We start from the raw sequence: 27512 nt of genomic DNA, 5'->3' as shown, positions 1-27512 counted from the left end.
GTACCATTCTCCTTCAGCTTCAAGTTTGGAATCCCAGTGTCTCAGGGTAAGGCACTTCAGCGGTAGGAAGAGCCAGGACAACACTCTTATATGAAAATTCGTTTCTACCTTAAAAGGTCCTGCAATGAAGGAAGGTACTTAGAGTACCAACCCTTTCAATATACTGGCAATTGATTTATACACACATTAGATATATAGATGTAGAAAATCACATTGTACCTACATTTATTTTCAAGACTTAAAAATACTTTCTTGTTTTAATCATCCAAAATGTACTAGAAAAAGTCTTGCTTTTTAAAGCCAAATTACTTTTTAAAAGTGTGGCATCCCTAAATAAAATTCTTCAGATTTTTTTTTTTAGAAGTTATTTTCTCTGTGTAGTGTGCCTGGGACAAATCTATAATATGCTTTATTTCAAATCAGCTTCTAGCCCTCGTTTCGCTCTGTCACACTGCTTCCAACTTCACACTTCGGCTTTTGCGTTCACCTCTCCCATCTGCAGGGCTGGTCCCCCGCCCCCTCGCTCCCCGCTGCTCTTTCCCTACCCGCCCCCCCCCGCCCCCCCCCCCCCGCCCCGCAGGCTGGCTTCCGCTCACTGACGTCACACGCCAGCGCCAGTGACACGCCGGCCGTTCCCCCTTCTTCTGCACTCTCCAGGCTTTAGGGGCGGTAGGGTGCGGAGTCTTCGGCCCAGGGTCCCAAGCATTTCCCTGCAAATCGGGGAATCTAGAGCCGGCATTGCAAGGCAGGAGGACGTGGCAGGCAAGTGGCCTCCTAGTGCCAGATGCCGCCAGCCCCCCACCCCGCCACTAGTAACCATCTCTGAAGTTAGAGAGGCGGTAACCGAGGCACTCCCTCTACTGCCGCCCGCCGTTTCTAAGGGGCTCGGAAATCAGTTTGTTTCCTCCCGGCACTGTGTACCGGTCTCACCGGGCGTTGCCCGCGACGGGACCGAGTCAAACCTGAGCAGTCGGCCAAACGCTGGTGTCAGGTGTGGGAGTTTCACTGCCCGCTTTATAGGGTAGCGGGCTGTGAGCTGCTGGTTAGACAGACTTCGTTTCTTTTTCAGGATGTCATTTTCGAAATACGGGATGCTGCCTCTGACTCATTAAGTTCCATAGGAAGATCGCTACACCTAGACCTTTCCTTATAGATCATCACCGTTATTCCTACCAACGTCTTGAGTCGTTGAGGTGAGTTGCGCTTGGGGGAAGCAATGATATGCAAAATGGCAAATCGTATTGGAAACGAGGAGACCTTGCTTAGACCTCCTTCGGTAGAGATTGCGTGGATACCTTGAGTGCACAGAAAAATAATATCCTTATCTCACTAGAATGTTAATTCTCCAAGGAACAATATGTGTTACAAAGCAAACATTGGACATTATTTTAAAAGCTGTTAAAATAATAGAAATCTAGGTATGCATAAGCAGTCATTTGCTGGGTTATATGTTGTCTCCGATCTTCAGTTACACATAAATTTAATCAGAAGATGAGTAGCAACTGGTTAGCCTATAATCTTATATTTCAGTTTCCATAATTTAAAACAATTCCTATATGTAAGGCATTAAAAGTTCTACTTTCAGAATTCATCATAACTCTCTTTATATGCAGGCCTAATTTTTACCCTCTAATGTAAGATTCACCCCCAAGAAACAGAACAAAATTTATTGCCATTCCAGGTTACATCAGAAATATTTATGAAGGATTAAGCTAATATCCAATATATACTAATGAGAGCCTTTTCTTATGATGCTGCAGTATTGTAGAGATGATGGAGGGAAGCCAAATATGGAGAGAAGTCCTTTGTTTCTAGTTTAGATTTGTCTGGAGTGAGAGGATCCACAGATCTTCTCCATTTAAAATTGCCCATTGTTCTAGGTGAAAGGTAAGGAGCTTATTTTGTGGGAAAACAGGTTTTTGCCCAGTAGAAGTCACCATTACTAAGGCTTATGGAACTTGGCCACAGGAGTTCTTTTGAGGTCATTTTAATAATACATTGGCATTGAATTCCAACTAAATTTTACTCTGTCTAATCTTCTACCTTCTAAGTCATGGTCATGACACCATTTCATTAATATAAATTATTTACATGTCAGTAGTTTCCACTTGGGAAGCTGTTAATTGCCTGAATAGACTTATGGAGAAGAAAAACAAATATTTGGGTGGGGGGATGTCTAGTAAAGACTCCTATTTTTACTTTCTGCTTTTTTGAGTACTAGAGATAAAGCATGGACTTTCCTTACTGAGAAGACAAATTGACCCCTTCCCATATCCCCAGTAGTATTTATTATTTTGGGAGAACTACATGTATGATTGTAGCTGTGGACATTACCGTAAGGACTTCTTGAAATCTGCTGACATTCCTTTACTGATATTTCCCGTTAAGACAACTTGTCCATCATATAGCTGAACAGACTTAATGTTTGCGATTGGTGGGGATGAAGTTTTTCATTCATATACTCTGACATTTTTCATATTTGGTGCACAGAATTTTATTATGCCAAGCATTGCGTGTTTGCGGCTTAGGGAAATTCTTAGTAAAATGTGAGGAAAGGTGTCTGACTTGACTAGAGGCAAGATATATACGTATATATTTTGGAGCATAGTTGACACACTTTGAAAAGAGAGTGATGCCATATGGAAAAACTGAATGTAAAGGATCAGAAGTTTGGGAATGGGGAATACTCAAGGATTTTAACCAGAGAAATTGATTTAGATAGTATTCTTCTTACTTCTTTCTAATAGTATTTATTATTAAGTTTAAATTTAACTTATTGTTTTGAACAGATAATACATTCATATAGTTTCAAATTGGAAGGTATAAGAAAATGAAAAATCTTCTCAACTACTCAGTTCTCTTCCCTGAAGGCAGTCAGTATTACCAATTTACTTTGTAACCCTTCAGAGATCTTACTTACTTATACAGGCAGTTTCGTGTGTGTGTGTAAGTATCAAAAATATTTATATACACATATATAAGTAAATGTAAGTATAAATACACATGTATTTTCTTTTAATATGCAGAGGGGAGTATGATATATTTATTCTGGTACTTAAAAATTCATATCAATATAAATGTTTCTTTCTCTTTCACTTGATGGATATTTAAGTTTGCCATTTCAGATGGTGCTACAGAGGATAACTTTGTACATGTCTCATTTTAATACATTTGAAAATATTTATAGGGTAAATTTCTAGAGAATTGCTGCATTAAAGTGTCTGAACATTTATAATTTTGGCAGACATTACTGAATTAATATGTCTTAGTATTTGTATCAGTTTGTATTCTCACCATATTCTGTTTTCTTACATTTTCCTCCAACACAGTACAATAACAAACTTTCTGAATTTTGCCATTCTGACGGCTAAAAAATGCTCTCTCTTTTTATCATGGTAAAGTATACATAACAAAACTTATCTTTTGTTCTTTTGAATTATTTTTCTTTAAGTGAGATTGCATACCTTTGCACATTGTAACATCAATTATATTCTTTTCTGTTGTTAACTTTTAACTTCATATTCTTTGTCCATTTTTCTGTTGGATTTTTTTTCTACAAATATGTAGGAGCTTTCTATTTATTAGAAAAATGAGCCCTGGGTGATCTGATCTAAATATATATATTTTTTTCTTTTTAATTTTGAATTTTGACTTATACTGGTTTTTGCTATGTAAGACTTTTATGTAGTCTTATTAATCTCTTTGTTATAGCTTCGTGATGAAGCTATAACACTTTGGTAAAGCTTCATGTTCTATCTTGTGAGTAGAACAAGTTTTCCTTCATTGGTCTTTTTCAGTATTTCTCTGGCTATTCTTGCTTTTTTCATATTAACTTTAAAACCAGCTTGTCTTATGTCTCTCACCCCCAAAGCTTTTGATTTTGAGAACAGCATTACTGGTAAATTTAGAGATTAAGAATTAAAATCTTTCTGATACTGAGTCTTCCTATTCATCCATCCATCTATATCTTTTCTTTCTTTCTTTCATACGTTTTTATTTTTTCCCTCTGTTCTTTATTCATCAAATCTTTTTTTCCTTTTTTAATATATTTTATTGATTATGCTATTACAGTTGTCCCACTTTCCCCCCTTTATTCCCCTCTACCCTGCACACCTCCTCCCACCTGCATCCCCCCCTCCCCTTAGTTCATGCCCATGGGTCGTACATATAAGTTCTTTGGCTTCTACATTTCCTATTCTTAACCTCCCCCTGTCTATTTTCTACCTAGCATTTATGCTACTTATTCCCTGTACCTTTTCCCCCATTCCTTTTACCCCTTCCCCACTGATAACCCTCCATGTGATCTCCATTTGTGTTATTCTCTGCCTGTTCTACCTATTGGCTTAGATTGTGGGCTTTTTTTTTTTAGGTTTGGTTGTTGATAGTTGTGAGTTTGTTGTCATTTCATTGTTCATAGTTTTGATCTTCTTCTTTTTCTTAGATAAGTCCCTTTAACATTTCATATAATAAGGGCTTGGTGATAATGAACTCCTTTATCTTGACCTTATCTGAGAAGCACTTTATCTGCCCTTCCATTCTAAATGAAAGCTTTGCTGGATAGAGTAATCTTGGATGTAGGTCCTTGCCTTTCATGACTTCGAATACTTCTTTCTAGCCCCTTCTTGCCTGAAAGATTTCTTTTGAGAAATCAGCTGATAGTCTTATGGGAACTCCTTTGTAGGTAACTGTCTTCTTTTCTCTTGCTGCTTTTAAGATTCTCTCCTTCTCTTTAATCTTGGCTAATGTAATTATGATGTGTCTTGGTGTGTGCTTCCTTGGGTCCAACTTCTTCGGAACTCTGTGGGCTTCCTGGGTCTCCTGGAAGTCTATTTCCTTTGCCAGATTAGGGAAGTTCTCCTTCATTATTTGTTCAAATAAGTTTTCAATTTCTTGCTGTTCCTCTTCTCCTTCTGGCACCCCTATGATTCAGATGTTGGAACGTTTAAAGTTGTCCTAGAGGTTCCTAAGCCTGTCCTCATTCTCATTTTTTTGAGTTCTAGTTTCTTCATTCTGTTCTGGTTGAATGTTTATTTATTCCTTCTGCTCCAAACTGTTGATTTGAGTTCTGGTTTCCTTCCCATCACTGGTAGTTCTCTGTACGTTTTCCTTTATTTTACTTTTCATAGCCTTCACTTTTTCCTCCATTTTGCAACCATACTCAACCAATTCTGTGAGCATCCTGATTACCGGTGTTTTGAACTGTGCATCTGATAGGTTGGCTATCTCTTCATCACTTAGTTGTATTTTTTCTGTAGCTTTGATCTGCTCTTTCATTTGGGCCATGTTTTTTTTGTCTCGGTGCACCTGTTCCATAGTAAGGGGCGGAGCCAGGGCGCCCCTTACTATGGAACCAGGGGCGGACCCTGGTTCACCAGGGTGGGGCAACCCACATCTCTGCGATGGGACGCTGTGTGTGGGGGACAAGTCCGAGAGTGAACAATGCTGTTTGCTCAGCTCTCAGTCGCCTTTCAGTCACTTCCCCTGCTCCCCCCAGGCAAGTTGGGCCCTTCTGGTGCTGACTCCCTGGTGGGTGGGTTTGTGTACATTTTAGGCCCCTGTGGGTCTCCCCAGTGAACTCTCCTGTGAGGCTGAGAGTTTCTTCTGCTGGCACCTCAACTCCCACAGGTGTTTTCAATCAGAGGTTCTGAGGCTTTATTTCCTTGTGCTGGAACCCTGGGTTGTGGGGTTTGTCTCACTCCCCAGTTGTTCCTCCCCATTTATCTGCCTGCGAATGTGGGAATGCGTGCTCTGCCAGCTGCCACCTCACCTGGTCCTCCAGCTGCTGCCTTGTTGTGAGTCCTCTCCAGTCAGCTGCCCGTCTCCGCCCCTCCTACCGGTCTGGATGAATGTTTCTTCTTTATCTCCTTGGTTGTCTGACTTTCATACCGTTCAATTTTCTGTCAGTTCTGGTTGGTTTTTGTTTTTAAATCTGTCGTTGTCCTTCTTCTTTTAGTCGGGCGAGGATGCTCAGTGTATCTATCTACACCTCCATCTTGGCCGGAAGTCTCATCAGATCTTTTTATTGGTTCATTGTCTAGGTTACTAGTCCTGTCTGCTGTAAAACCCATGCAATGGGTTCTTAATTTCAGTTATTTTAATTCTAGAATGTTTATTTAATTTTAAAAATAAACTTTAGTTCTTTGTTGAAATTCTCCATCTTTAAAATCTTTTTAAAAAATCTCCATCTTTAAAAAAGCACTTTTGTTCATCCTTTTATTGTCTTGAACATATTAATTATGATTATTAAAACTGTAACTCCATATTTGAGTCATTTTTGCACCTATTTCTGTTGTGTTCGTTTCTTTTCATTTTGGTTCTCTGGTTCTCTCTCTCTATTTTTAACATGCCACATAATTACTGATTGGATGCTAGAAGTTGTGAATGAAAAGCCTTGGAGTTTTTGGAACATTTATCTTCCAAAACCTTTTTGTTTTTGTTATCTTTGTTGTTTTGTTCTGGCAGGCTGATGGAGTATCAGCTGATAACCTTGATCCTGTCAAGGACTGGTTTTAGGCTTTGTTAGGACTAGCCAGTTTTATTCTTGCCCTTTTAGGAATGGGCTACCTGACAAGAGAGGAATTTATAAGCAGATTTTTAGACTCCTTGTGTTCTTTTCCCTCCTCTCCAGGATTTTGGCAGCCCTAACCTCTGACCTGTCTTTCCTCAGCCCATTAGGAATGCAGCTTTCTACTTAAGCTCCATTCTACTGTGCTAGTTTGGAGAATGTCTTCAGGGAAAGGGCTGGGGTAAATGTGGAACTCACTAGTATGTTCCTACCTTGCAATGATTATAGCCACTTAATTCCTACATGCTGTTTTATATATTTTACTCTGTGTTTATTATTGTTTTTGGAGGTGGGATGGTCTGATATGAGCCACACCATCATGGCTGGAATGGAGTCTCACCATCTACTATGTAGATTTTCATGTAATCTCCTAGATTACACAGGCATGCCTCAGAGATATTGTGGGTTTGGTTCCAGACCCCTGCATTTTTTTTTGCTGGTAGTGGGTCTTGTCTTCATTTTGTTAAAAATGCAACATCTGTGAAGCATAGTAAAATATAACACAATAAAATGAAGTATGATTATAAATATGGCCTTTCCATTCTCAGCTGTGTCAGATATCCCCAATCTAGAGAAATCTCTAGGCTTCTGCCAAGGTGAGAGAGGGATAATCACCTGATCGGGAGAGGTAGATGAGGCAAACTGTGTGTCTAACCGTTTCTTACACAGTCACCCAATCTTGTTTTAGCCCTAAGATTATCCCTACTCTCAGAGGCGCCTGGAGCTTCCAGTTATTGAGCTAGTCTGTAGTGGGAGTCGACTTATTTCCCACTGCTGGCTTGGGATAGAGCTTTCTTTAGTCTCCCAAGTCAGTTGCTGCCTGTTTTTGGTTTGTCAGCTTCCAGAATTTTGTTGCTATTGCATTCTTTCCTGTTCTTCCTCTCTTTTTTTTTTTTATCCCTTTAAAGTTGTGTTAGGGTTGAAGAAGAAGTAGAGGTAAATATGTATGTTCAATTGCTCTGTTTAACTGTAAGTTGCATTTTTTTTTTTTTTACTTTTTAAAGATTTAGGCTAAAGTAAGTACTCATGGTTTTCATTTTTCTGAAGAAGAGGCTTTGGCTATGTCTCTGTTAGTCTTTGTGTCTAATAGTGCAATTATAAACAATGTTAGTTTTCTATTTTCTCACCCATTCAGCTCTTTTATTTTCTTCTCCTTGAGTCATTATGAGAGTTGTTAGGGCCCCTAATGTTTAAATCTTCAGTGTTTTTAGATGAAGTATCTAAGGCTTGCAGAAGGCAGCTGGTTTGCTCTTGTTCGCGTAGCTTTTATTTCCCGAACCCACTGCTTTGTTACATCACATAACTTTTTGGAAAGCTCAAGTATCAAAAATGTCTTTGATTTTATGCGTTGACTATCTTCAATACCAGATATGTGTTACGGAGATTAAATTAATGTAATTGTTAGAGACCTTAAGAATACTGTCAAGTTGGCATTGTGATTTTCATTTTATGTTGACAGCTGAAGCATAGAAAGGGCATTTATTTCTGATTTGAGTTTATTACAATAATGAAATTAGAACAGGATTTTTGTGTTCCTTTGGTTACATGTTACAATGATTTTGGATATGTAAGCCTGTAGTACATTTTATCTTTTATTTCATTTGGTTTGAAAGTCTTCCAGGATTGTAATTCAGCTGAGAAGTCTCACAACTAGGAAATAAGTAGCTTAATCAAATACATTGTAAGACACAAAGTAATATGTCTTTCATGCGTTCCCTTTTGCTTCCTCTAATGTACTACGTTTGTCTAGCGTGGACTCTGCAGGAAAGGAGGGGTTGTCAGTTGCTCTGAAACTCTCAACCACAAGTCTTTCATTGTTCATAAAGGTGTCTGCACTTGACATTATTTGATGGCAATTAGGATCATCCTTCCTCACCACGGGCAGTGGATTGTACTCTACTGAGTGGTTAGAACCACAATGCTCAGCAATTCGGTAGGTATTGGAATGCAGTACTAGAGCCTCTTAGAGCTTCCATCTCGTTACTGTGGTCCCTTGAAAGAAACTGGCAACTAAATTTTGAGGCAGGGCCAAATTGACTAATTTACTTTTTCTTTCTTGGCAAAAGTTACAAAATAATGATGGCTGTGAAATAATCTCATTATTTGGTTATTATTTAATGCAATTTGAGTTACAAAATTTAATTTTCTAAGATGAGCTTAATTTTTTTTTTTCTAAATAGCATAGTAACGTAACATACTTTCATGGCCTGGAGAAGTCATTAAATTCTGGCTGGTGCCCAGATAGCCATTCTAGATGCCATTTGACCAAAGTTGAACTTGGAAGTGCTCGCAATGACGTTTCTACTTTAATTTACTGATAATGCTGTACTGCTATCATAATAGCTAATTTCTTGTCTCTGTTAAAGTTGCTAAAAGCCTTGTCATTTCTTACAGAAAATTTTCAACGGAAAATGGTTATAATGTTTTCTAAGGTAGAAGAAAGCTCTTTCCCACAAAATTTTATGAGGAATAATTATCCCATTGATTTTACAACAGGCTGGGTTCTGGCCTTTAGTCTTACAGACCCAGAATATGAATTTTGTCATTTAAGGAAGTTGGATCATTTTCTGGAGGCAAAATAAAATTAAGTAAATTTTAGTATTGACAGGTGAAAGGAAAAAAATGGATTTGTTCATTTGCAATGAAAAATATGGTAGACTGTCACAGAAATTTTAATATAGTCTTCAAGACAAACCCATCTTCTCCTAGAAGGGAATCATACATAGAAGGCCTGCCTGCTGTGAATGGAAACAGAAAAGAGCGAGTTAGGTAAATTGAATATTTATTAGTTTTAGATTAACACAGTGAATTCGTGTACGTCCACAGTGATGATGATCTGCCATTAGGCAGTGCTAGTGATGGCTTTTGTGACTCTCTCTCTCTCCTCTCCTTTCCTCTCTCCTTCCTCTCACTTTTTAAAGCTTTCACTACCCAGCATATTTGGCTTCTGTCCCCACCAGTCTCCTGAAATGACTATGGCTAAAGCCACTAATGACCTTAAACAAATATCCTGGTATGGTAAAGGTCTCGTTATACCAAAGGCAGAAATAGAAAGAAAAGATTGAAAAATTAATTTATATCAAACCTTTATATTTAAATAAAATTGAAAAGCAAATAGCATATATAAGGAAAAAAGAATTTATGACAGAGAAGGGCTCACATCTTCATTAAAGGAGCTTTTACAAATTAATTTTTTTTCTTTCATACTCAGCCTTTTATTCTGTTCAGGCCTTCAGCAGATTAAATGAGACTCGTCCACACTGAGGAGGACAATCTGCTTTACTCAGTCTACTAAGTAAATGTTAATCTCATCCAGAAACACCCTCACAGACACCCTACCCAGAGGTAGCATTTAACAATATCTGAGCACCCCACGACCCAGTCAAGTTGACACAGACATTTGTCACAGCATACAATTGTTCATAGTATTAATCCTTTTTACTTTTGTAAGTTGGTAGTCTTGTCACCTCTTTTTATTTTCATTTTTTGTTTTATAAAATGAGCTTTATTATTTTATAACTAAAAAATAAAGAAAAGTATTATGTGTAATATGTGAATGGTCAATTTTCAAATTCTTTTTTTTTTAAATTTTACTGTTGTTCTATTACAGTTGTCCCAATTTTTCCCATTGCTCTCCACTGTCTTGTCCACTCCCCGCACCGCCCCCCACACACAATCTCCACTTTATTGTCCATGTCCCTGGATCATCCATACAAGTTCCTTGTCTAGACCCTCCCCTTTCCTTTCCCTTTCTCCCCTCTCCCCTCTGGTCACTGTCTTTCTTGTTTCCATGCCTCGGTTCTATTTTCCTCATTTGATTTGTTTACAAATTAATTTTAAAAAGGCTGTTCCAGTAGAAAATGGACAAAGGACGTGAGTGGAGAATTCAAAAGATCGGAAATACAAATAAATGTTCAATAAACATGGATGAGCTTTTCAAATTCACTGGGAGGCAAAATAAATTCAACTAAAAATGAGACACCATTTTCCCCATCACACATAATAAATAACAGCAACTGGTAGTGACACTGTGCTCGTTATGTGCCAGCACTGTTCTTAGTACATTACCGAAAGTAACGAACCCTCCCGGCAATTCCGTGAGTGCATGCTGCCTTTATCCACATTTTACAGATGAGCGAACTGCGGCGCGTGAAGATGAGAAACTTGTTCAGGGTCACATAACAAATAAGTAACAAAGCCAGGATTTAAGCTCAGGCTCTCTGACTCCAAGGTTTCAGTGCTCTTTAACTACTACCCTTTATTTCCTCTCAAAGATTTAAAAAAAATAATAGCCAGTGTTAATAGAGTACCTAGGAGCAGGAATTTTTATATGGGTTAGAATAAGTTATTAGGCACTGCCAGACAGTTAAGCAATGTGTTTTTTTTCTTTTTCTTTTAATCTTTACCCAAGGATATGTTTATTGATTTGTAGAGAGCAGGGGAGGGAGAGAGAGGGGGACATTGACGTGAGAGAGAAACATCAGTTGGGTGCCTTCCATACACACCCGCCTGGGGAGCCCTTAGGTGTACAGGACAGTGCCCCAACCAGCTGAGCCGTCCGGCCAGGGCTGCAGTATGTTCGAAAGCTTTCATATTCTTTGGACTAGAAACTTATCCTAAGGAATAAGTATATAAAAATATATGTATGGAAATTTTACCTGAAGTTTTTTTAGAATAGCAAATGTTAACAGTTTAAATGCCTAATAAAGGATTAGTTAAATAACTTTGGGAAATAGTCTTATTAAGTTTTCATTCTTATTAGAGATAATAAAATAGTGCTGCTAACTAGCTCACACAAGAAAAAGTTCCTCTCTCCACATACATTAAGTATATACAGTATTTGACTTTACAAAGCATTCTTATAAAATTGAAACGTCACTGTTTTTCTTTTTAGCTGTAACCAGGTTGTATGAGTAAAATTGTGATAGTTTTTTTTAAGTTGCAATAAATATTTGAAATATTCTTTTTAGGCAAACAAATCCCAAATGAGTTATAATATAAATTAAACATTATAGTTGTTATAGAAGACATGTTTATCTGTTTACTTTTGTTTATGTCTAGCATATCAGTTAAGATGCCTTAGAAAAAGAACCATGGAGAAGTATGTTAGACTGCAGAAGATTGGAGAAGGTTCATTTGGAAAAGCCATTCTCGTTAAATCTACAGAAGATGGCAGGCAATATGTTATCAAGGAAATTAATATCTCAAGAGTAAGTGTACAAGTATTTTTCATTTGGTTATTTAAGTAATAGTCTGGCTACCAAAGGGCTCATTATTAGAGATTAAAAATAATATGTGGAATGTATAATCTCAAGCGGAAGACTGCCGTAAGCCCAGAAAAGCCACTACTTCAGAATAGTCTATATATCCTTTCAGATTTTTTTCTGTGATATGTGCTTCTGTTTATATGTCTACTGTCCTGTAACTTAATGTAGTTTGAACATCGTAAAATGTTTTTACTTGTTGATTCAGCTCAGTCTTTTTAACTTTTGACTGTATTTTTGTTATTTGGACCATGCTTTATTGTTACCATTATTTTTTTGAACCACTCACTTATTGATGGACTTCTGGGTTGTGTAGTGATGTTTAATTTGATATTTTCTTTTTTCCTCTCTTTTAAGATGTCCAATAAAGAAAGGGAAGAATCAAGGAGAGAAGTTGCAGTGTTGGCAAACATGAAGCACCCAAATATTGTCCAGTATAGAGAATCATTTGAAGGTCAGATAAATTTTTCAAGAGAGTTCCAAAAGCTCGTAAGCCATATGACAACTTTTTGATATTTTCCCTAAAAGGAATCTTTTTGTGAATGTATTCATAGGAAGAAAAGTATATAATTTTTGCTTCAGTACGTGTGCACATGAGTATCAGCTTGATTCTAGGAGAATACACCACACCATCCCCGTGTAGTTTAATAGTGGCTCACAGTTACTATGATTTCTTAAAAAGAAGCAATGGGGTGAGTGCAAGAATTTGGACAAAGCAGGAACAGTAATTTACATCTTTTTAAACTAAACTCCTTTTAAGTGCTACCAGTACTTCTACTGAGAAAATATTGTGATCTTTAGAAAGTAGTCTACTCATTAGTATTCTCCTGTATACCTCATTATTATAATATTGAGGTATGTTGAAAGTATTCTCAAGTTCTTAAAATGTCATAGCTGTATTGCTGTTTTGGAAAATATATCATTATTTTTGTTAATGCAGGAACTAAGATAAGACAAAACTTCTCGAAAGGTAGGTCTAGGTGGCTTATTGAAATCTGATTTATGTCATTCCCAATATTATCCTAAATCCCTCTAAATTATAAAACTGAAAGGTAATCTAGATTGAAAGTAGAAAATAGTTTAAATGGCTGTTTCAGGCTCACATCTCATACCAGTTTCTGAGTGTGAATTAGAACTAAAGTATCCTTGCTCCCAGATAAACTCGATATCTAGTAAAATAGAACATGCTTCAAAAAAATACGGATCAGCTCTGGATGGTGTTGCTCAGTGGACTGAGTGCCAGCCTGCTAAACAAAGGGTTGCCAGTTCGATTACCAATCAGGGCACATGCCTGGGTTGCAGACCAGGTCCCCAGTAGGGGGCATGGGAGAGGCAACCACACATTGATGTTTCTCTCCCTCTCTTTCTCCCTCCCTTCCCCTCTCTAAAAACATAAATAAATAAAATCTTTAACAAAATAAAAATAAAGATAAAATATGCATTTTTAACTTACCATATTTTTACTTTAAGATGGGTTTACTGGGACGTAGCCCCATTGTAAGTCAAGGGGTATCTGTATATCTGTCTACATATTGGCTGTATTTCAGAGGTGTCTGGGTCAATGTGGACACCACTGTCCATTAAGATGGTGTTTTCTTGATAGGAAAGCAATTAATGATAGAGTTAGTAACCTGAGTTACTATATTACCTATGTGACCAGTATACCTTGACTTTGTACTCTAAATCTTTTGAGTGTGGTTCTGCTTTTGGTTTAACAGAACACAATTAATTAATTGCTGCTTTTTAGTAAACGTTTTAGTACCTTTAATTTATCTATGCTTTTGATACACATGTTGACAAATGGAATGTAATGTTTACATTTTGTAGAAAATGGCTCTCTCTACATAGTGATGGATTACTGTGAAGGAGGGGATCTTTTTAAACGAATAAATGCCCAGAAAGGCGTCTTGTTTCCAGAGGATCAGGTGAGTTAGCATGTGGGAGATTGACTCTTCCTCCGTAATGTTATTGAGAAATAATTCAATAACATTGAATTTCTTTATGTATGTATTTACTTATAAGTACAAATGCTAATTGTAATTACTAGGGCAGTTCAGTATCACATTCTAATATCTTAGTCACATTTCTGTTCTAATTAGCTACCATCTCAGTTCAGTTCCCCATCTCATTTCCTGTCTATATATATTATATGTACAATATACAGGGTGGAGCGAAAGTAGGTTTACAGTTATAAGCACTTGAAACACAGAATTTATTCTTATATTATTACTTATTGAGTATTGAATTGTTTTCCATACAAACAATTGTAAACCTACTTTTGCCCCACCCTGTGTAGTCTGTGTGAGTGTGTATATATAAATGCATATATTTATGTATATAACTAAATTATTCATTGTAACTGGTTAATTCTAGTTCCTGTCAATCTGTCTTACTGCTGCCAGACCATATCTTCCTAAAATATGGCTTTGCTACAGAACTCTGGCTCTAGAGGCCTAGTATTGACAACTGTATTAAATCTAACCACCGTTTTGATTTCGGGGATCTCTAAAATATGACCCTCCCCTCCCCTACCTCAGTATTCTTATTTTTCCTATTATTCCCTAATGTGCACCTTTTTTCTTTTATTTAACAGATATTCACTGAACATGGATTTTGTGTTAGACATTGGGACACATGTTTATACATATCATTCTTTCTATGTGCTTATTCTTATTTCTTTACAGTATTTTGGTAATACCTTACCCCCCAACTCTCTCTTATTGATACCTTTTTTTTTTTTACAGATCTGCTTAAGTCTTATCTTCCATGACCTTTTCCTTCTCTAAATTGCATTTCTCATTATCACCTATTCGTAATTTTAATTGCGTACTTTTACATAGGGGAGTAGAGGAAGCTCTGTGCTAGGAATGCTGTATTTGTTGTCTTTTAATTCTTATAACTCCCCTGCCATGAATTAGTGTACTTCTTTCCTATTTAATAGGTAAGAAATCTAAGAGAGGTTTAGTAGCTTTCCCAGAATCACATGGTTAGTGTTTGAACATACCTCTATCTAACTCCAAAGTTTATAAAAATTTTTTACAAACTTAAAATAAATTGAAAAGTTATTTAAAAGTTCAGAAATGGAAAGTCCCCTTTTCCACTGCTCTGTCCCTGAGATTTAGTTTGGTACATTCTTCCAGAACTATTTTTTCATACTTGCACATGGGCATGTAAAAGTGGAGACACACATTCAGAAATAAGTTACTGTATATACCATGCTCTATCTTGCTTTTGTTGCTTAAACATTATCTTGATTATCTTTACATGGTAGTTCAAATAGATCAATTATATTCGTTTTAACAGCTGCTTTATGTTGCGTAATAGCAAAGCCTGTTTCTTTTTACTCTTATCTTCATACTCCATTTTCATTCCCCTCTCCTTAGTCAGCTATTCCAGTGTCTAATGAATATCTCTGCATTTTTGCAAAATGGCTATCATTGTTTTGTATATGTGTATTGCAAGTGCATGATTGTTGTATAATATCTCATTCAGTTTTACTCTTTTCCTAAGTGTTATGTTTCTGATATATCTGTTTTGCTATATGCACATATGTTGCTTCTAACTGCTGTATGATGCTCCATTGTAGTCTTCCATGTCTATACTTCTTTTTCCCGAATCGTGCACCCTTGTTAATTTACTGAATAATTTCACATCAGAACTATTTCCCCAACTAGGCTATAATTTACTCTAGAGCACAGATTATGGTTCTCAGTTACAGTGTATCATGGTACTTAGGAAAGCTGTGCCTATGGTAGACACCAATTTGGCATAACTAAACTGTTGGTTGATAACACTGTACAGGTGGGGACTTTTAGGCTCTTAGTAGTAACTAGAAAATATGGTGAGATCTTGAGTTATGTTATAATTAAGTATTACTAGGTAAGGTAATGTCATAATTCTCAGGCATTACTTACCTCCTTTTCCACAATTAAGCCTAGTAGACAGAGCACAGAACTTGGGAGTAAGAAGACTTAGGTTTGAGTTCTTGTTCTACTTGTCAGCTAGTAATTGTTATGGTAACTGAGTCTTACCATGCAGCTCTTCTAACAGTGTTGAGCTAATTTATGTATAGTGAGAGGTAACCTGAAAATTATTTTTTTCTAAATTTAGGATCTAAACTTGGGAAGGTGAAAATTTAAAGAGTTTTGGTTAGAGATTTGGTTACTTGATTAAGATAGGGCAAAGTAACAAAATATTGCAGAAAACAAAAGCAGATGGAGAGGATTCTGGGAGAATGACAAAGTAAAAAGCACTATCTATCTCCCCACCAATACAACAATTACAGTGGCAGAGCCTTTTTGATGTAACTAATTTGGATCTCTGGAGTCTGTTGAAGGCTGGCAACTTCCAGGGAAAGACTAGGATAGTAAATTGTGGTTAATTTCAGACAATTGCAGCTGTTGGCTTTGTAGTAGCACCTACCCACCCCCCACCTCTGAGTCCCAAGGCAGCCAGCCATGCAGGCATTCCAAGAGCACCTTGCATGCACCTTGTGGGAGCCAGAGTGGACAGAAAGCCCCTGTCTTCCAGATATTGGGGATCTGTGATCTGATAATTGATAGCTGCTTCTGATCTCCAAAGTACAGACAAAGAAATAGGCACCCCTCACCCCATTATAACAAGCCCCATTCCTTTTTGTTGAAGTAACTTGTAAGGGGTTTAAAAGGCAGGCACCCTTTTATTTCCTGCTTCATTTCTTTCTTTTCCTCTTTGGGAGCCAGACACTAAAGCAACTACATATACAAGGGGAATTGAAAAGTCGCCATGCGTAGATAGGGAAGGATGCAGACTTAGAAAAGACCTCAGAAGATTTTAAGTTTATACTTCAGGCTGATCCTTAGCTCAAACACAGCATATGACAATTTAAAAACCAACAATAAAAAATTCAAAGTAGCAGACCCTGGGGAAGGAGAATCTTTTTTCATAGTTACCACATAATTAGATTCAAATGACTACTGTTCAACAACAGAGTCACAAGGCATATGAAGAGACAGGAAAGTATGGCCGACAGGAAAATAAACAGACTGTCCCTGTAAAAGACCTGAGGGTGATCTACTGGACAGACTTTAGAACTTGTCAACTGTCTTAAATATGCTCAAAAACCTAAAGGACGACTTGGAGAAAGTTGAGAAAGCAATATGTGAACAAAAATGTAAATATCAGTAAAGATAAAACTAAAAAGAAGTTCTGGAGCCCAGAAGTACAGTAACTGAAATGAAGAATTTATTTGAGGAATTCAAAGGGGGGTTTGAGCAGGTAGAAGGAAGAATTGGTGAATTAAAGCTATGACAGTGGAAATTATTTGAATCTGAGGGGCAGAAAGAAGAAAACTGGAAGAAAAGTGAACTGACCGTAAGGGACCTGTGCAACATCATCTAGTAGAGCTTCACATGCTCTGTGGGAGTCGCAGAAAGAGGAGAGAGAGAGAGAAAGGGGCAGAGAGAGTATTTGAAGAATTCATGCTGAAAACTTCTCAAATTTGTTGTAAGACATGAATACAAATAGCTAGGAAGCTCAACAAACTCTAAATTGGTTGAACTCAAGTAGACCTACACCAAGACATTGTAATTAAATTGTTAAAAGGTAAAGACAAAGAGAGAAGTGACTCACTACATACACTAGCAATTTGGTAAGATTATCAGCGTATTTCTGTTTAGAAACTTTGGAGACCAGAAGACTTGGGCTGATATATTCAAGTGCTTAAAGAAAAACTGTCAAAAGTCCTGTATCTGGCAAAACTTTGAAATAAGAGTGAAACTAAGATATCCCCAGGTAAACAAAAGCTGAGATTATTCACTATTGCTGGACTTGCCCTGAAAGAAATGCTAGAGAGTCTTGCAGATTGCAATGATAGAACACTAGACCGTGACTGGAAGCCATGTGAAGAAATAGAGATCTCAGAAAAAGTAAATACACAGGCAGTTGTAAAAGCTTATTATCATAGTGATGGTTTGTAACTCCCCTTTTTGCTTTCTACACTGTTTAAGAGACTAAGGCAATTGTTAGTCTAAAAGCTAGTATTAAAACTTGTAGCTCCACATTTTGTTTTCTACATTAATTTGAGAGACCATTGTTTTTTTTTGACACAGAAATATGTATAAAGATGTAATTTTGTGACACCAACAACTGAAAGGAATGGTGTGGAAATGTAAAGGAGCAGAATTTTTGTTATTGAAGTTAAGCTGGTACAAATCCAAATTAGAGTATTATAACTAGGATAGTAAATGTAATCCCCATGGAAACTGCAAAGAAAACATATAGAATGAATATATGCAAAAGGAAGTGAGAGATGAATTTAAATGTTTCACTACAAAAAAAATCAACTAAACAGAAAAGAAAAAGAAGACAGTCCTGCAGAAAGTGAGGGACAAAAAAGCTACAAGGCATATAAAATGAATAGGAAAATGACAGAAATAAGCATCATATAAGTCAGCCTTAAAAAGGAAGGAAGTGTGCTATAACATGGATCCACCTTGAGAACATTATGCTAAGTGAAATAAGCCACTAACAAAAAGACGAATACTGTATGATTCCACTTACATGAGGTATTTCAAGTAGAAAAAATCATAGAGACAGAACGTAGAATAGTGATTTCCAGTCACTGGGGAGAAAGAGGCATGGAGACTTATTGTGTAATGGTTACAGAGTTGGTTTTGCCAGATGAAAGCATTCTGGAGTTGGATGGTTGGTGGTGGTTGCACAAAATATGAATGTATTTAATACCACTGAACTATATACTTAAAATGATTAAGATGGTAAATTTTGTGTTATGTATATTTTACTGTAATTAAAAATTGAAAAAATGTACACAAAGTTTATGCAATATTAGGATCCGTAGCTCACTCATAGTTGAGGAACCTTTGTTCAAAAAAAAAAAAAAAAAGATTACTGCTCAAAGCAGAGAAAACTATTGTGGTGGACATGGAGTACCTGCTTTCTGGGCGAACTACACAGAAGGTAAATAGCAAGTAAGCTATTACCTCTTATTAGATGCTGTAAGATCATTTCCTGTTCTAATACAGAGAACGCCAAGTTCTACTTTTTTATTAATATATTTGACAATGAAATGTTCTTAAGCTTTTTTTTCTTAATAAACCCATCAAAATTAAGTATTGTTTAGTAGAATTTTGACACACTTTATTGCCATCAAAGGAATCTAAATTTTGGAGCAGGGAAAGTGTATTGCAGTATTATTTTAGTGATTTAAGGCAATTTATAGTAGTGGAAATAAGTTGTACACGCAAAACTGTAATTCAGACAAGTGTATGTATATAATTACTATATGGTATTTGGGCTTGTTCAACATTTCATAGCATTTGAATTGTAAAGCTTTTTGAGCAAGAGAATGCCATTATCCTATCAGTATTGTGTAACAGTTAATATGAACTAATGTGTACAGGGAAGTAAAAAGGAAAGATCAGGAGTAGGGTTATAACTTAAGGGTCTTTCCTCTCCCTCAATTCCAACTGCAAGTAATCCACTCCTAAAGTAATGAACTCAGCTCTGTTGATACCCTCCATCAAAATTAGCTCCAGAACCACATCTGTTCGATTTTTTTCATCACCTCCAGGCTCTCCTCTGTGCTTCTTCAACACTCTCTGGTTTATTTATCTCCCTCAGTAGTCTTTGATAGGGACTGGCAAACAGTGGCCTGGAGGACAAAGTCAGTCCATTGTCTGTGTTTGTAAACAAAGTTTTAAGGAAGTGAGGTATCCTTGTTTGTTTGCATATAATCTGTAACTGCTTTACACTACGCTGGCAAAGTTGGGTGCAGACAGTGACCATATGGCCTGGAAAGCCTAAAATATTTACCATCTGGCCGTTTACAGAATAAATTTGCTGACCCTTGGTCAATGAGCTCCTTTATTTACTTTTTGTTGCTTCCTGTACCTATTAGGTACCTCACTGCTGCTGAATACTTTTGTAAAATTATAAAGGAGTCCAGGTATGGGAGATAGGGTAGTGAACAACCCTATCAGTAAATTGAGGCTTGGGTGACTTCTAGATGTGTTCTAGTTCTACAGATGGACTGCATAACAATAAGACCCAACTGAGCTTAATTGTCATCTTCTTTTTGTACTTGATTCTGACCTTCCATGGCTGAATTAATTGCTCTCTCAGTGTGCTAATTGCCATTGTAAGACTCGCGCATTTTATTATAGGTATTTGTTTACATTTCTCCATATGAACTCCTCAAAGTCAAAAGAACTGTATTTCATTTTTTTCTCACAGTGCCTTATGCGAATATGGAAAGGATCCTAAAATTTGTGTGTAGTCCTTAATAATTATCTATTGAACTGAACTGGGAGGTTTGCTTTTTTTAAGAAAATTAATTTTAGGTTATTTTAATGTAATATTTATTCTTTTAAGAATGCTAAAGAGATAATAGTAAAAAGGGAAGCTTGTTACTGACCTTTCATTCTGTTTTCTGAAATTTTTTTTCCTTTAGGTAAACACTGTTACCTGATTGGTAGCTATCCTTCTGGTTGTCCTCGCTTTATTCTTTCTTTCCTTCTTACACATACCACCCACTCCTACACAGTTATGTTGAGTTAGGTGTGTAATATACATAAACATATACTTTATGAGACTGACGCCCTGCCTACTGCGCTAACGAGGCACCTCATAAACATAGACTTTAAAAAGTAGGAGTATGCTGTGCATAGTGTTCTGTAACTTTCTTTTTTTCACTTAGCAGTGTACATAGAACTAACTTCTTTCTTTTCAGTGGCCGCATAGTATTTTAAGTACAGTGATATCACAATATATTGAACCAGGCCCCTTGATGGACGTTTAGGTTGTTTATATTTTTTGCTCTGACAAACAGTGCTGGGGTAAATATCTTTGTAAACACCCCTTTATATGTGTGATACTATATCTGTAGGGTAAATTTGAAATTGCAGTTTGCTCTTTCAACTGGTATGTGAATTTAAATTTCTTACAAACTTTGCAAAATAACTGTAATTAACTTTCCCACAAATAAGGTGTGCAAAGACCTGTTTCCCCACATTCTGAGCAACATTGTGTATTTCATTTTTGTCAAGTTCAGATGGCATATTTTTATTGTTATTTTTTAATTTGGAAGGAGGTCAGTATTTTGTATATGTGTTTATTGGTTTTTTTCCCTCTGTCATTTGCCCTTCCAGTCTTTTGTCCACTTCTTGTTTTGGCTGCCAGCTTGAAAATACATAAGCTTGATTATGTATTATTCTCAGTGATTTGAAAGAACTTGTGCATACTAGAGAATTAGCAATCTATCAATTTTGTTGCAGATATTTTCTCATATAATTATTAAGCTTGATTATGTATTTTGTCATGCAGATGCTTTAAACTATAGAGTCAACTTTCTCATTCTTGTTTCTTGTGAGTTGGGGGACTTGTGTCATGTTTTTGAAAGTTCTGCTTTAATCAAGGATTATAGAAAATTAACATGCCTCTTTTATTATCTATTATTTTTTTGTTTCAAAATGCCAACAACTTGGAATTATTTTTGTATGGTCTGAGGAATAAATTAAGCCTTTTTACTTTCAAGTGTCTAACTCCAAAATTTGTTTGTATATGGTAAATATGGGGAGAGAAAGAAGGAAGAGATGTTGTCCGAGTTTCCAGCCTGATTTTTTTCCTCTCGTGGTTTTTATTCATGTAAAAGAAAAAGCATTATAGAAAAAAAGATTAGTTTAAAAACAGTCACTCACTATCATAGTATCATACAATATAAATTATTTCCATTTTCAGTCCTGTCTAGAAATGTCTTTCCATATTTATTCATATTTATAAGAGATGCTTTGGTAGCAGTCTCTTACATTTTAAAGTTAGTATGTGCTTTGCACATAACGTGTCCATTGGCTTGAGTATTTATGTAATGTTAGTGACTAGACATTAAAAACAAGTTATAGCCTAAATTTTTTTAAAGGATTTAGTTCCCTTCAACCCCAACTATTCCTGAATCCTTTTAGTGGTCAAGGAAAGAGTGCTGTGAAATGTAAATTTTAAAGGAAATAACAGATCTCATTTCCCCCCCTAGATTTTGGACTGGTTTGTACAGATATGTTTGGCCCTGAAACATGTACATGATAGAAAAATTCTTCATCGAGACATAAAATCACAGGTATGTTTGTTCTATTAACTAAATATCTTCTGAATGGACGTAGAACCAGCATTGTCTTGGGCCAACATTTTTGAACCCAATTCAGTCCGCATCGGATTATGCTTTCTCCTTGCACTCTAATCCTAGGAGTCTTCATCAGCATCTTGGGTTCGATCTCCTACTTACTTCCTCTTTCTTGATTTACTTTCTCATTATAACAGAAAATATATACCAAAAATGGATGTGTGGAAAGTATATTTTTTGAGATGAAATTATTCCATTCTCTTTAATGATAATTTGTGTATCACTTTCTAGGTTGGAAATTATTTCCTTACAGAAATTTGAAGATATTTCTGATTTGTCTCTTGTCCTCTACTTGATGTTTAGGACTTTAAAGCCATGATTATTTCTCATCCTTTTTTCTTCTCTCTGGAAGATGTCAGGATATGCTGTCTGTCCCATTTTTGTGAAATTTCAGTGTTGCGCATTGGTGAGGGCCTGTTTTTATTCATTTTGCTGTGTACTTTTGATCAGAAAAGGTGTATTTCCCAGGGAACGTTTTGGAAAATGTTGTGTTATATTTTTTCAAATATTATTTCTCTATTACTATCTTCATGGTTGTCTTCTGGATTTTTTTCTAGACATATGGTGGAGCTTCTTAATCTATCCCTTCGAGTATCTTACTTGTTCCATACTTTAATTCTTTGTCTCTCTATTGCGTTCTAGGTGATCTCCTTACCTTGCCTTTTAAATTTTGTGTAAATTAGTGATTAATGTAATCTATTTTTAATAATAATTTAGTTCTCTTCAAGGTTTTAAAGTGAATTTTCACATGCATCTGTTCTTACTGGTTCTTCCTTCACAATGTTTTGCTTTTTAACTGGATATTTATCCCTTTGTTTATCTCTTTGCAATTTCTTAAGATCTTAGGAGTTTTTGCTGGACTGTTTTATAATATAAATTCTATCTGGAGTGACCTTTTTGTTCTGGTGTTTTTTTTGGCTATTTTTCTTTGCATTATATTCCTTCGCATGTACGGTTTGTCCCCACAATTCATTCATCTTTGCATAGAGGTTTCAACATTACCTCACTTAGGCTCTCTCAGTTCCCAAGTGAGCAGTACAGAGGGAGTTTGTTTCCTGTGTTAAAGCCTGAGTGACAGTTTTCTTACCTCACACCTGCAGCTTTTTTGTGGCCTAAGAGCCCCTAGATGAGTAGTGGGAAGGAGAGGAACTGTGGTGGAAGTTCCACGCCCCATCTTTCCTGGCCCTCAACGCCCTGACACCTGGTCCCATTTCACCCCATTTTACCCCATCCCCATCAATCCCACTTTGTGTTATTTTTAGCTGTGATCATGTGACTGATTCAAGTCTCCTGACTGATACAGATAGAATTTTAATTCATGTTATTCCACAAACTCTTGACTTCACTGTTTGCTAGACTGCTGGAGTTCTGTATTTATAAATGTACTGGAGTTCTGTATTTATAAATGCAAAATATTTAGGTAAATTATTGGAAATTTTAAATGTTTTTATATCTATTTCATTAGACTTTTATTTTTTATTTATTTTTATTTTTTGGATGGTGCCCAGGGATCTGCACTAACCCAATGAAGATTTATTTCTCTATTTTCCTCTAGAAGTTTTATAGTTTTAATTCTTGTGTTTAAGTATAGAGTCCATTTTGAGTTAATTTTTGTATAATGTGTGAAAGGGGTTTGTATTCATTCTTTTGCATGTAGATAACGAGTTATCCTAGCATTTCTTTAAGCTGCACAAAAATAATCCGCAATTAGTTTTTATGAAAAAAGTTGACTCAGAACTGAACTGTATTAATAATTCTGTTTTTTTCTCTTTTATAGAATATATTTTTAACAAAAGATGGGACAATACAACTTGGAGATTTTGGAATTGCTAGAGTTCTTAATAGGTAAAATACTAGTTTAAGATTTTGTTTTGATATGTCTTCTTCAGTGAAATTTTAATTCACGATGATGTGTATATGATAATTTATATCTTTAAGTATCTTAGGCTTCTCCAATAATTCTTTTTGTTTCAGTACTGTAGAACTGGCTCGAACTTGCATAGGGACCCCATACTACTTGTCACCTGAAATCTGTGAAAACAAACCTTACAATAATAAAAGGTATTTGAAATATTATTACATATATATTTTGTTTAAATCTTTTTGTTAACTATATATGTTAGCCTTAAGAATATTATTCTAAAATCAGTAATATACATATGTGTATATTATGTATATTCATACACACATTTTTTTTTAAGTCCTCACTCAAGGATATGTTTGTGATAGAAAAAATTGGTTTCAATTTTGAAAGTGCTCATAGAAGATAAAAGGCAGAAAGTGGTAGCTGGCCATAATGCGTGTTGTTTGTGATTACAGTCTGTCCTCTCTCTCCCCCAATTTTATTTATTTATTTTTTTGAGAATGAGGACGAAGCTGTATTTCAAACTTTAGCAGTAGAGACTGAGGACATCGTTCTAGCAATGTATTTTTGAAATCAACCTGTATTACAATAATCAGTCTAGTCCATGGAATATATTATTAGTAGATATTCTAAAAGATAACAGCATTTTCTTTCAGCTACTTTCACATTTTGATGTTACATCTGTGTCTTGTGGATAAGTCAACTGTAAAAACAAATAATTCTTTAAATTAAGAATGGATTTAATCATCCTTTAAACAATTTTATATAAAATTAATTTTGTGGAGAAAATTCTTTAAAACATAATGGATGAGCATCATTAATTATACTTCAAAATTCATATTTTTATAAAAGTATTTTAAAGTATTTTATAATAGGATCATTAATATTTTTTGTTTATACCATTTAATTTGTAACATGCGCAAGTTACTAACTAGCTTAATTATATTTACATTCTTTTCTCAGCTGAATCTAGAAATTAAACAGAAAATAGGGATTATAAATTTATATTTGTAGATTTTTGTGAGACTTCTGGTAAAGATAACCTTAGGATTTCAATAATGTGTTTTATTCTTTTCCCTTAAGTTCAGCTTTCGGGAGCTGTAGTTTTTGCTTTGTTGCCTTCTAAGGACCACTGTAATTCTGAACTTTGAGTATTTTTTTTCTTTCAAAAATAGAGGTACTTTTTTTAATTATAAAAATACCTGTTTATTTTAAGATAGAAGAGATCATGTATAAGGAAGATAGTATAACTAAGTCCTCTCCTTTTTAAAAAGATTTTATTTATTTTTAGAGAGAAGGGAAGGGAAAGAGAAAAAGAGGGAGAGAAACATCAGTGTGTGGTTGCCCCTCATGCACCTCATACTGGGGACCTGGCCCGCAACCCAGGCACATGCCCTGACTGGGAATCGAACCCGTGACCTTTTGGCTCACAGGCCAGCACTCAGTCCACTGAGCTACACCAGCCAGGGCCTAAGTCTTTAATTTAGAATAAAATCAGTGAATATATTCACTCTTATATAATATTTCACTCTTATATATTTCACTTGACTGTCACAGGTTTGTTTGAGACATGAATTTAGTAAATTAATATTTTCTTTGTGTTTATTAGATTTTCCTTTTATTTTTTTTGTCATATATTTTGCAAATAAATGAATAAAGCAGTTTGACTTGTGAAATAAAATAACAATGGAATACCTGAAATTTTTGTAATTAAATTTCTTTAATGAAGCTTTAAAATAATTGTGTGGACAGCCATTGTTTTTCTCATCTGGGATAGCTGCTTTCATTATTTGCTTATGGTTGAAATTTTAAGTTTTAAAGGACATGTTTTATGGAATACATTTTTGCAATTTTCATATTGGTATTGTTTTTTTAAATAAAAAAAATTAAGTAAAATCTGATACTTACAAAACTGTTTTTATTCATGTTTCCTAGTGACATTTGGGCTCTGGGATGTGTCCTTTATGAGATGTGCACTCTTAAACATGCAGTAAGTAGGAGTTTCTGAAATATTTTAAAAATTATGTCAAAAGTGACTATACTACTTTTATTTTTTAATAGTCATAATGCATCTTTCAGATGACCCTGTTGTACTAGAAATTCTGTCAGTTTTTAAATTTCTCAACTTCTCTGAAGTATAAATTTTAATTTATTTTCTCTTAATATGTATGCATATTTTACATATTGCATATTGTATATTTATTATAATACATATACTTTTTTCTAGGAAATTATTTCTAAAGACAAATTTGCCATCCTTTTAATGTTAAATTCACATATGAACTTGATATTTTAGCTTAAGAAGTGTTATTATTTGGCTTCTGGCCAAGATGGAGGCATAGGTAGATAAGCTTCTCTTCCCCGCACAACCAAAAGAAGGGTAACAACCAATTTAAAAACAAAAAACAACCAGAACTTCCAGAAAATCGAACTGTATGGAAGTCTGACAACCAAGGAGTTAAAGAAGAAACATAGATCCAGACCGGTAGGAGGGGCGGATAGAGGAAGCTGGGGCGAACTGGGTGGGCAAGACAGTGGCTGTTGGACTGGAGTATCCCACGTTCACATGCAAGTAAGCTGGGAAGAACAACTGGGGAATGAGACGGACTGCATAACCCAGGGTACCAGAGTGGGAAACTAAAGCCTCAAAACCTCTGGCTATAAAAAACTGTATGGGTTGCAGTGGCAGGAGAACTCCTAGTCTCACAGGATAGTCCTTTGAAGAGATCCACAGGATCCTAGAACGTACACAAACCCACCCACCTGGGAGTCAGCACCAGAAGGGCCCAATTTGCTTGTGGGTAGCAGGTGAAGTGACTGAAAGCCCACCAAGAGCTGAGCAAGTGGCATTGTTCCCTGTTGGACCCCTCCCCAACATACAGAAGAGTGGGTTGCCCCCTTACAATGTAACAGGTGTACTAAGACAAAGAAATATGGCTCAAATGAAAGAATGGATCAAAACTCCAGAAAAAGAACTAAGTGACCAGGAGATATCTAACCTATCAGATGCAGAACACTGCATCAAAACACTGGTAATCAGGATACTCACAGAAACATTGAGTATGGTTGCCAAATAAAGGAAGAAGAGAAGGCTATGCAAAGTGAAATAAAGCAAAATATACAGGGAACCAACAGTGAAGGGAAGGAAACCAGAACTCAAATCAACAATTTGGAACAGAAGGAAGAAAGAAACATTCAACCGGAACAGAATGAAGAATCAAGAAATCAAAAAAAATGAGGAGAGGCTTAGGAACTTCTGAGACAACTTTAAACATTCAACATCTGAATCATAGGGGATCCAGAAGAAGAAGAGGAAGAGCTAGAAATTGAAAACTTATTTGAAAAAACTAATGAAGGAAAACCTCGCCTATCTAGCAAAAGAACTAGACATGCGAGTCCAGGAAGCTCAGACAGTCCCAAAGAAGTTGGACCCAAGGAGAAACATACCAAGACACATCATAATTACATTACCTAAGATTAAAGAGGAGAGAATCTTAAAAGCAGCAAGGGAAAAGGAGACAGTTACCTACAAAGGAGTGCCCATAAGACTGTCAGCTGATTTCTTAAAAGAAACCTTGCAGGCAAGAAGAGGCTAGAAAGAAGTATTTGAAGTCATGAAAGGCAAGGACCTACATCCAAGATTACTCT

At 36.0% G+C, this 27512-nt stretch overlaps 1 protein-coding gene across 11 annotated transcripts in view; it reads left to right on the top strand.

Moving 5' to 3' along the window:
• The first annotated feature begins 621 nt into the window (after nucleotides 1-621).
• NEK1 (NIMA related kinase 1) overlaps nucleotides 622-27512 on the top strand; it is a 103679-nt gene continuing 76788 nt past the window's right edge. For 7 of the 11 annotated variants that reach the window (XM_045202742.2, XM_024568950.3, XM_045202739.2 and 4 more), the window contains exons 1-8: nucleotides 622-1193; nucleotides 11627-11775; nucleotides 12187-12283; nucleotides 13657-13754; nucleotides 21854-21937; nucleotides 23778-23845; nucleotides 23975-24061; nucleotides 25800-25854. In XM_045202742.2, coding sequence (XP_045058677.2) covers nucleotides 11659-11775; nucleotides 12187-12283; nucleotides 13657-13754; nucleotides 21854-21937; nucleotides 23778-23845; nucleotides 23975-24061; nucleotides 25800-25854 — 606 coding nt within the window. In that variant the 5' untranslated portion in view covers nucleotides 622-1193; nucleotides 11627-11658. Of the gene's footprint in view, nucleotides 1194-8391; nucleotides 8499-11626; nucleotides 11776-12186; nucleotides 12284-13656; nucleotides 13755-21853; nucleotides 21938-23777; nucleotides 23846-23974; nucleotides 24062-25799; nucleotides 25855-27512 lie in introns of all 11 variants that reach the window. The other 4 variants (XM_071219167.1, XM_045202737.2, XM_053912136.1 and 1 more) reach the window with 4 other exon arrangements.

The sequence above is a fragment of the Desmodus rotundus genome, chromosome 9, assembly GCF_022682495.2.
Source record: "Desmodus rotundus isolate HL8 chromosome 9, HLdesRot8A.1, whole genome shotgun sequence".
NCBI classification, from domain to species: Eukaryota; Metazoa; Chordata; class Mammalia; order Chiroptera; family Phyllostomidae; genus Desmodus; species Desmodus rotundus.
The sequence above is the reverse complement of the archived record's forward strand: the minus strand, read 5'-3'. Positions and strand labels throughout refer to the sequence as shown.